General features: G+C 39.0%; 1 protein-coding gene across 1 annotated transcript; it reads left to right on the top strand.

Annotated features, from left to right (window-relative positions):
- Positions 1–750: 750 nt before the first annotated feature.
- On the top strand, positions 751–9,995 carry LOC140240984 (palmitoyltransferase ZDHHC12-B-like). The gene is made up of 5 exons (XM_072320760.1): positions 751–1,003; positions 6,081–6,214; positions 7,238–7,381; positions 8,149–8,315; positions 9,055–9,995. Exons 1-5 carry the CDS (start codon positions 892–894, stop codon positions 9,383–9,385), a joined length of 888 nt encoding a protein of 295 aa, XP_072176861.1. The 5' UTR covers positions 751–891; the 3' UTR covers positions 9,386–9,995.
- The last annotated feature ends 710 nt before the right edge of the window (positions 9,996–10,705 follow it).

Raw genomic sequence — 10,705 nt, 5'->3', positions numbered from 1 at the left:
AGTTTTGGTTTTTTTGTTTGTTTGTGTTTTTTTTTTTTGGGGGGGGGGGTAGGAGGGTACGGTATTCCTAAGAGTAATATTATAGTAGTAGCACTAGTCCATCTTCAAATTTTTCTGCCTCAGTCTCAAGTGATCAGTTGTTTATAAACATCTTTAGTATTATTTTGAGGCTTTCATAATTATTTACTTTACAATTGCTTGAATTGTCACTGCCGTTAGCTGTTAATAGCATGATTATTTCTGTCTTCAGAAAAGAAAGGAAACATTTTATCACAAGCATGGCAGAATACAAAGAGATAAAGAAACCAGTCAATGATGATAGGATACTCCAGAATCTATCACTGCTATACTTTGACAAGATTGTCATGTATATTACATGAATATGTACCTTATCCTGATCTGGTACTAACCATACTGCTTGTTGAGATTTTGCATGACAATGGAGTACTACACTCATACAGGTATTCAATCACTTGTATGTGATACACAAATACAAACTGCATGCTTTATTTTCCAACATAGTGCATGGAAGATCCTTTAAAAAAGAAGAAAAAAAAAAAAAAACCCACCAACACTGGCAAGCGCATGATTAACGGCTGTTAACTGCAGTCTTTCACTGCTAAGTTCTATTTAAAAGTCTGCCATTATGTTATGTAATTATCTTGTTGAAAGTGTTGTGGTGTTTTGGTATTAAAATGTGTGTTCTCTCTGCATCTTTTGCCTCCAGAGAGCTTAGAGAAGAATGGCCAAGTCTTGAGATGGATTGACTCTGGACTTTTAGGCCAGCTTTACATTTATGACGAATTGGACTTTGCAGAGACTTCGCTTACAAACACCATTAGGGTCATATGGGCAGAAGTTTGTACACCGTGTTGAGATTGGGACTGAGTCATGAGGAAGGCTAGAAGTCGTCTGTCCCGTCTGGCATCGGCCATCTTCATCCGACTCTTTCACACTGGACTCACAGTGGGCATCTTTTGCGTGCTGGTCTTCACCGACACAGGTAATGTGGCCCTCCCCTGTCAGAACACCGACATCCAGTGTAGGGTGTAACCTGTGTGTGTAACATTGTTTTCTTCTTAACACAAATAAGGTCCTCGGTGTAGTGATGAAGCATCTAGGGAAGGCATCAGTGTTAACTTTACCATAACCAGTGATGGATCCAGGGGGGAGCATACCGGGTACGCACCCCCCTTTATTTTTTGTTTAAAAAAAAAAAAAAGGGGGTAGGGGTGCATGCGCCCCCTTTAATTTTGTAAAGGCGCCCCCTCTACCCTCTCTGCTGCGGAATTCCTGGATCCGCCCCTGCAATAATGTAGTTTACCAACAGCATTTCTTTACTTCACTGGTTTAAAGGTAGGGGATACCTTTTACAGACCTCCCAAAATGCAGCAAAACATTAAATATGAACCTCAGGGGACTTGTTTAGGCCACTGCTGAGAAATTTGGAAGTCAACAGTTATCTACAATTTGAATAATGCACAAAACTCAACTACTCAGTAGTTCTGTTTGTCAGCCACGCATAAGCCTTTTTGTTGTATTTTTTTTAATCTATAAACACAAATCTAAAAGTATAAGATAATAAGTATATTCTTCACAAAATATACATGATGGACACACATGCAGTGCATGGGTCTGCAAAGGTAGCCTAGTAATGTACTGGAATTTACGGTGAGCCCTGAAAAAAATTCAATTCAAAATCTAACGGTTAATAAAAATGTACAGTCAAACTTGGATACTTCGACGTCAGATAAGCCGAATATCACTTACCTCGGGGGCAAAATGAAAGTCCCGATTGTTCCGATGGAGTTTCCGTGCATTAAAATTCGCGTAGCTCGAAAAAGATAACTCGAAGATCGGTTACCTCAAAGGGAAATCTAATGTCCCGATCTTAATTAACTTATTGTTTTTCCCAGCATGTTGCTCGAATCGAAATTGCAAACATCACTCAGCATCTCCGATTAAGCGCGCGTGGACAGCGAAGACATGTCACAAATGTTTTCACACTCGATTGTAAATATTCTGAGACCAGAACAATCGCGCGCCCAAGAAGAAATACCCGATACACAGCTGACAAGGAAAATCCCCAACACCTACCAACACACGTACATGGTATGCACATAGCACCCGTGCCAATGGAGTGCTTTACGATAGCACTACGCGCTGCCCCATCATTTGCTTTTCTTTAACCACTGTGTTTTTGATTTTTGATCGAGACAGTCATAACATGCGCGTAGATTTCTCAACCGTCGGGGCGCACCTGCTTACGTTGAGAGTTATTGTATTATCTTTGCCATTAATCACGCTCCACTGTCAAAACATCAATCTCCCTCGTAGTGCCTTTTTTTAAACTATTTTTTTTTTGCCTTTCACGAAGTTTACTTCCCCGAGAACGCAAGCACTGAAACTTTTTTTTTTTTTCAGCAATGCGATTATGAAAATCTGGAAGTATAGGCCGATCACAATGACATTGAAAAAACTGAATCGGTCCTACTAAACATAGACAAATTAATATTAAGCATTATTGAAGTGATACAGATGCCCATGTCTAAAACAAATGAATAGAAAATTCAATCATCTTACTCTGTGTTTAAAGACTTGACAAATAGGCGTAGAGATTATTTAAAAAGTTGATGCCCATTATATTGAGGAGGTCAAAACTTACGTTTGAAATGAGAAAATGGGAGCATTTGCTGACATTTGTTAGCATCCGACATTTGTTTTAGCATTGTAAAAAGCCGAAAGTTACCGTTATTCATTTTTAAATGTAAAAGCAAACAACCGACATTCATTTTAGAATCTTACGGAGCTGAATACTATCCTAATCCATTTCCAAACGTGAAAGCAAACATCCGCTATTTGTCCCCGCCGAACGAGTTCGAGCAGGGGACTATGAAACGGGCTCCGTACGTGTGTGTGTCCGTGTGTCCGTCCGTCCGTCCGTCCGTCCGTCCGTGTGTCCGTCCGTCCGTCCGTCCGTGTGTCCGTGTGTGCGTCCGTGTGTGATCAAAATCTTCAATTTGCTACTTCTCTGTCATTTATGAGCCAATTTTGATTCTGTTTGCTTTATATGATAGCACTACATGGGAGCTTTGAAACTTCTACACAGAATTTCAGTCGTGACCTTTGACCTTGACCTTTGACCTATATTGTACATTTTGCTACAAAATGCTACTCCTTCGCCATTTCTAACCCGATTTCGATTCCGTTTGCTTTATGTGATGGCACTAGGTGAGGGCTTCAAAACTTCTACACAGAATTTTGACCTTTGACTTCTTTGACCTTTGACCTTGATTTTTTGACCTATATTGTACATTTTTGCTACAAAATGCTACTCCTTCGCCATTTCTAACCCGATTTCGATTCCGTTTGCTTTATGTGATGGCACTAGGTGAGGGCTTCAAAACTTCTACACAGAATTTTGACCTTTGACTTCTTTGACCTTTGACCTTGATTTTTGACCTATATTGCACATTTTGCTACGAAATGCTACTCCTTCGCCATTTTTAACCCGATTTCAATTCTGTTTGCTTTATATGATGGCACTAGTTGAGGGCTTCAAAACTTCTACACAGAATTTTGACCTTTGACTTCTATGACCTTTGACCTTGATTTTTGACCTATATTGTGCATTTTGCTACAGAATGCTACTCCTTCGCCATTTCTAACCCGATTTCGATTCCGTTTGCTTTATGTGATAGCACTAGGTGAGGGCTTCAAAACTTCTACACAGAATTTTGACCTTTGTCTTTTTTGACCTTTGACCTTGATTTTTGACCCATATTGTACATTGGCTACAAAATGCTACTCCTTCGCCATTTCTAACCCGATTTCGATTCCGTTTGCTTTATGTGATGGCACTAGGTGAGGGCTTCAAAACTTCTACACAGAATTTTGACCTTTGACTTCTTTGACCTTTGACCTTGATTTTTTGACCTATATTGCACATTTTGTTACAAAATGCTACTTCCGGCGGGGACATATGTTACGCACCGCGTAATTTCTACTTTTCCTTGTTGTTTTAGCATCTAACTGAGCGGATTAATACCATTAATCATTTCCAAATGTTAAAGCAACAATCTGTTATTTATTTTTGCATCGTACGGAGCAGAATATTACCGTTATTCATTTCAAACATTCAACATTTATTTCATTATCGAACGGAGCGGAATGTTACTGCTGTCCACTTCCGAATGTGAAATGAATCATCTGACAATTATTTTATCATCGCACGGAGCCGAATGTTTCTGTTTTTCATTTTTGAACGTCAAGGCAGACATCAGACATTTTGGACCATGAAACGTATAGCTGAATGTTACTGATATTTATTTTGAAATGTACCGTAGCAAATATCCAATATTTTTTATCATCGTATGGGGCAGAATGTTACTGCTGTTCACTTCTAAACATGCCAAACGTAAAAGCAATCATTCAACATGTATTTTAGCATCTTCCGGAGCTGAATGCTATTGACATTTACTTTGGAACGTAAAAGCACACATCCGGCATTTATTTTATCAGCGTACGGAGTTGAATATTATTGTTATTCACTTCAGAACATCAAAGCAAACATTCGACATTTATTTTAGCATCTTCCGGAGCTAAATGTTATTGCAATTTACTTTCGAACGTAAAAGCAAACATCCAGCATTTATTTCATCATTGTCAGGAGTTGAATATTATTGTTACTCTTTTCCGACCGTCAAAGCAAACATCAAACATTAATTTTACCATTAAACGCAGCTGAATGTTACTGTTATTCATTTCGAAATTTAAAAGCAAACATCAGACAGTTATTTTAGCATCATATGGACATGATGGAGCAGAATATTACTGCTATTTTCTTCCGAACATAAAAAAGATCATCTGACATCTATTTTAGCATCTTCCGGAGCCGAATGCTATTGCTATTTACTTTCGAAAGTATAAGGAAACATCCGACATTTATTTAACCATCGTACGGAGCCGAATGCTATTGCTGTTTACTTTCGAAAGTACATGTATAAGGAAATATTACTGCTATTTTCTTCCGAACATAAAAACGATCATCTGACATCTATTTTAGCATCTTCCGGAGCCGATGCTATTGCTATTTACTTTCGAAAGTATAAGGAAACATCCGACATTTATTTAACCATCGTACGGAGCCGAATGCTATTGTTGTTTACTTTCGAAAGTACATGTATAAGGAAACATCCGACATTTATTTAACCATCGTACGGAGGTGAATGTTATTGTTTTTCATTTCCGAACGTCATAGCAAAAATTCGACATTTATTTCAGCGTCTTCCGGAGCCGAATGTTATCCTTATTCATTTCCGAATGCAAAATCAAATATCTAACATTAGTTTTAGCACCATACGGAGCTGAGTCTTATCGTTATTCATTTCCAAAAGTATGAGCAAACATCCGACATTTATTTCAGTATCATACCGAGTCAAATATTACCGTCATTCATTTCCACAATCAAATGCAAACCCCTGACATTTATTTTAGCATCTTACGTAGCCGATTGTTACCGCTGTTCATTTTCAAAAGTAAAGGCAAACATCCAATTTTTTTTTTTTTTTTTTTTTTTTTTGGTGGCGCGATCGGGCCACCAAAATCTTTATTTCTGAAATTTTGATTTCATTTCCGATTTTCACTCAATTCATTCATATAAAAGTTGATTCAATTCAAATTGACAAGCATGCAAACAATCAGTAGGCACTATAACAGACACCATGTTGAACATCGATAAACGTCGAACATCGATAAACATCGGATAAGTCGAAGAAAATTCGACATACGCGTACCTCGAAATTCGCGTATGTCGAACCATTTTCTTCAGTCCCGACGAATTCGAGGTATCCGAGTTTGACTGTATTAGATGTTACCTTCCACTTTCAATACTTTATGGGAGTTTCTAAAATGATACTCTCTTCAACATACCACTGTATTTATACAACTCTTCATTTAAGACATGCAAATGGGATTCCCTACCTTTTAATAAGTTAATAAGTTAATAAGATTTGATAAATGCCACAAAGTGCCCCTCTAGTTAATGTCTCTCTATTTGCTTTTCATTTTTCTTTTGACAGAATTGCACCATGCTATCTACAACAAGAGCATACTGTACACAGGTGCATTCGTTTGCCTTGTTGTGTTTACAAGCATCTTCTACTTCATCGCCAGCCTCATGAACCCAGGCTATGTGACGAATGATGAAGAAATGGTAAATGGACATCTTGATACCAGCAAGTATATGTCATCTTTGCATTATGATGTAGCATTGTAGCAAAAAAGCAAACAACAAACAAAACAAAAACAAAACTAATCAATCACAATGAGCAACCTCTGTATGACAGGCAACATAAGAGTGCAATGTTTTACAAATGTGGGTATGATTAGCCATGAAGAGGGTAGTGGAAAATAACTGCCTGAGCTAGAAATGTATTACACTATTGAAAGATGAGTGCTGTATGGTCACAGGAGTGACAATATCTGCTGACCCCCCCTTCCCCCCCCCCAAAAAAAAAAAGGAAAATACATTTATGAATGGATGGATAAATGAATGAATTAATGAAATATATGTAAATAGATGAGTACATAAATGTATAAATAAGTACGGTTGTAAGTAGATAAAGAGATAAGTAGATAAATAAGTGAATACTTAGATCCAAAGTGAATGAATAAATAAATAAGTAAATACATACATACATTAATTAATCAATGAATAGATAAACAATAAATAGATGAATTGCATATTCTGGAAAGCATGATCAGTATAAACAGTGTATTTATGTATCTTTCCCTTCCATCTCAAATGCACACTCACACTTATTCAACGTGAGCAAGTTACATATTCCCTCTCATTTCTTTTTATCTCATATTCAGCCTTTGTATCACAGAGGGATATATGCTTGTATGATGTTTTGTGCATTGTATGAGAGCAGCATATTGCTATCGTTGGAGAAAATTTCAAATTTGTTTCGCTAGCAGACGAGTACTGAGTGTGATATTCATCATGCTTTGTTGGATATTAAGAAAAAAAAAAACAGCAACCAAAAACTGAACAATTCACTGTGGTAGACATGTAGATCTGAGACATGGTGTTTATTACGATATGAGACAAAACAACAGATGTATTCAGGAACATGATGTGCAGATGAAAGAACAAAAAAGAGCAAAGGGTCTCATTTACCAGCAAGTTACATCAAGACAGAGTAACCAGTGACTTCTTTAAATTCCTTTGCAGAATGGCTGGAGTAGGGTTGACTCCAGCGATGACGAAAGTGCCGATGAGACGGTGAATGAAGAAGACAGCGGGGAGACAGCCAAAATGGTGAAAGAGAAGAAAAAGGCGGAGGCCACCAGGAAATGCAGCTACTGCAGAGTGAAGGTTGGTTTGAAGTGGTTACCGCCAAAGTCAACGTGATGTGCCATAACTGCTATGCATTTTAAATTCAGTGAATGGATATCTGATTTCTTAGTGAGGTCTGTAATCTTCCTGTTTTAAGGGTATCGATTTGAAGAAAAAAAAAGTGGCTAACGTTGTCTACTGTCATTATCGTCAAGGACAATAATTTTTGCTTTACCAAAACATCCTAGCAACCTGAGAAAATACCTGGATACCATATTACAGACAATGATTTCTACTTTACCATTGCATCTTAGCAACTTGAGAGGCTACGCCTGTGTTACATTTAAGACACTGATGTTTACTTTGTTGTTGTTATATCCTTTTAACCTGAGATTATCCATATAATACACAAAGGACAATGATTTCTACTTACTTCTGCATTCTAGTAACATGAGAGACTACTTGCACTGCTGTGTTGCATGTAAGACAATGATGTCTCCTTTCCTATAACATCCTAGCAACCTGAAAAACTACCCATATGTTACATTTAACCTGTTGAGAATGGGCTGGTTTTGCTACAACACGCACATCCCATTGACACTTGCCCGAGTATACTCGGGACTCGTCCTCAACGGGTTAAGACAATGATGCCTACATACTTTACTGTAACATCCTAGCAACCTGAAAAGCTACCCATATGTCACATTTAAGACAATGATGTCTACTTTACCATTACATCCTGGTGACCGGAAAGACTACCCCTATGTTACATTTAAGACGATGTCTGCTTTACCATTGCATCCTAGCAACCCGTGAGGACCAAGCACTGTGACGACTGTGGGAGATGCGTGCGGAGGTTTGACCACCACTGCCCCTGGCTGGAGAACTGCGTCGGAGAGAGGAACCACCGTTTCTTCTGGTTCTTCCTCCTCTTCCAGTCCACTCTCATCATTTGGGCCATCAAAATCACCTGGTATGACATACTTGAAAGGAATCTTAGATATCAATTCAGTTTTAGAGTGCTGTAGGGTCCCATTATCTCTGTGTGTTACTACAAGGTACCACTGACTATTTTACCTGTAGATATAAATCAGAAACATATCTGACCTATGGTTACAAAGGCTTTTGTAAATACAGAATGCTGTCTCCCCAATATCTTATGGTGTGTCTTACTAAAACATGTCAGTCGTTACTTTACTGTACTGTTACATGAACTTGATTTTTTATACCCTTTGAGGAATGTTTACATTAGTTGCTGGGCAGTGTCTTAACCTGTACCTGCATGTCGTAAATAAAGTATTTTGCCTCTTAAACGACGGACCTGACGAGGTTGTATTCCGATTGTGCCTGTACATACCAGTCAGTGATAGAACCAGGCATTTTCATGATTGTTGTGAGGAGAAACACACATGATTAGAGAAAAAAAAATGACATTGGCTTATGTCTGCATAGATAAAGTTATCACCCTGCCAGTGAAAATGAAATGCGACAATTTGTAGAATGGAAGAATATGGAAACTAATAGCTGTCTTGACAGTGGAATGCTTGCATGGTGTATTTCAATTTTTTTGTTTTTATGTTTTTATTTTTTCGCTTGTGAAGTTGAAATAGTATTAAAGTGGAAATGAGGCAAGCAAGAAGGAGTTGAATTTATTTCTAGTGCACTCAAATACGGAATGCTGACTTGTGATGTTCTCTCGTAAATCCCATCAGGGGCGGATTCCACTGGCACCCCACCATCCAGGACTGGCTGCGGGCCAACGCCCTCTACCTGATCTGCATGCTGGTGCTGAGCATCAGCGCGGCGGCCGTCGTCTCGCTGCTCGGCTGCCACACTTTCATGCTCCTCACCAACCAGACGACGTGGGAGTTCATGTCGCGCCACCGCATCACCTACCTGCGCAACCTTGAGGAGTCGGCGAACCCCTTCGACGAGGGCTACTGCCGCAACTGCCTCAAGTTCTTCTGCTACTGCCCCTACCGCAGCTGGGACGTCATGCTGGTTAGGTACAGCAGTAGTAGTAGCTCCAAGAGCGCGGCCTGATCATTCTTAAGCTCCCACTCTCTCTGTGTCTCTTTGTCCAGATCTTAGCCTTTGTTACCTTGGACATGTTCAAGCGCTCTAAAGCGAACCAAAACAAATTAGTCCTGTGCATACTGTAACATATCATGCCAGATGTGGAGTGGTCAAGTGCTCTGTGGAGGTAGCGTACCTTATGAGTTATTTTTAGAGGCGGTCACATGTTCTCTAGCAACAGGGTCATGCACCTACCGCGCGTACGCTACATTACAGGTGTCCCAAACAAAGAGAGTCGATGCTATGTGCATGCTATGCGCATTCTTCTCATGTCAACTTCTAGTACGGTTATAGTATGCTTTTGGAGCACATCACGAAGTGGTCCTCTTTTGGCTCGATATAGTATGGTACGGTACAATTTAGGAGCATTTGAGTGCTCCTCTGGTATGGGTGCGGTACCGTACGCTTAAATGTACCCCTTGTCTCATTGATAATCAAAGTGTCTGTGTGTGCCTCCTTTAAGATGGCATTTGGTATTCTTTGTATTTTAGCCAACTCTTTTAGTAGCAGGTACAGAGCAGCTGTTCAAAAATGTAATCGAATGGCACAGCTCTCACTGTCTCCCTCTCTCTTTCTCTCTTGCTTTCTCTCCTTTCTCTCTTCTTTCTTTTCCTCACTCTTTCCTCTTTACGCTAGGTTTGACAGTCAGTCATTCATTTTTTTTTTCTTTTGTATGATGATATTTTTTATCATTTTGTATTCCGACAACTCACTGAGATGCTTGGTGCAAGGATGGGTGCATTTATGCTGTTACGGCCAATTTTACATTGCTTCTGTTTAATACTGTTATTGCCTTATAACACAAATTAAAGGTGGAGGCCGTGGAATATCCACCAAGAAAAAAAAAATCACAGATTGTTGCTACGGTATGGCAAGCAGTGTTTGAAAGAAAACTTGTCATATCGTGATATTAGACTCACATGTACGTGATTTGTATTCCAAAATTTCTCAATTTACAATGTACAAGACAGTATCTCGGCAGCATGACTGTAATGTATGCTCACCTGCAGCGAAGGTGAGCATTTTTATTTTCAAATTTCAATTAATGTCAAAATCATAATTTTGATTCTCTCAATTATCACGGACATGTATTTTGTGCCACCTAGACTCTCACATAAAATTGGTTCAGTGATTTGGTATGCATGTACATAATTATGTACCCTGGAAGATGCGTCTGTTATATTGAGTGTGATGCCATTTAGACAACCAGATACCACGCTGTGCTGTCTTGACTGATATTTCACTTTAAACCCTGTACATCTTCTTCAAAACCTTCTGAGGCGAAAC

The sequence above is a fragment of the Diadema setosum genome, chromosome 17 (assembly GCF_964275005.1).
Source record: "Diadema setosum chromosome 17, eeDiaSeto1, whole genome shotgun sequence".
In the NCBI taxonomy this organism is placed as follows: domain Eukaryota; kingdom Metazoa; phylum Echinodermata; class Echinoidea; order Diadematoida; family Diadematidae; genus Diadema; species Diadema setosum.
This window is presented reverse-complemented; position numbering and strand designations above follow the sequence as displayed.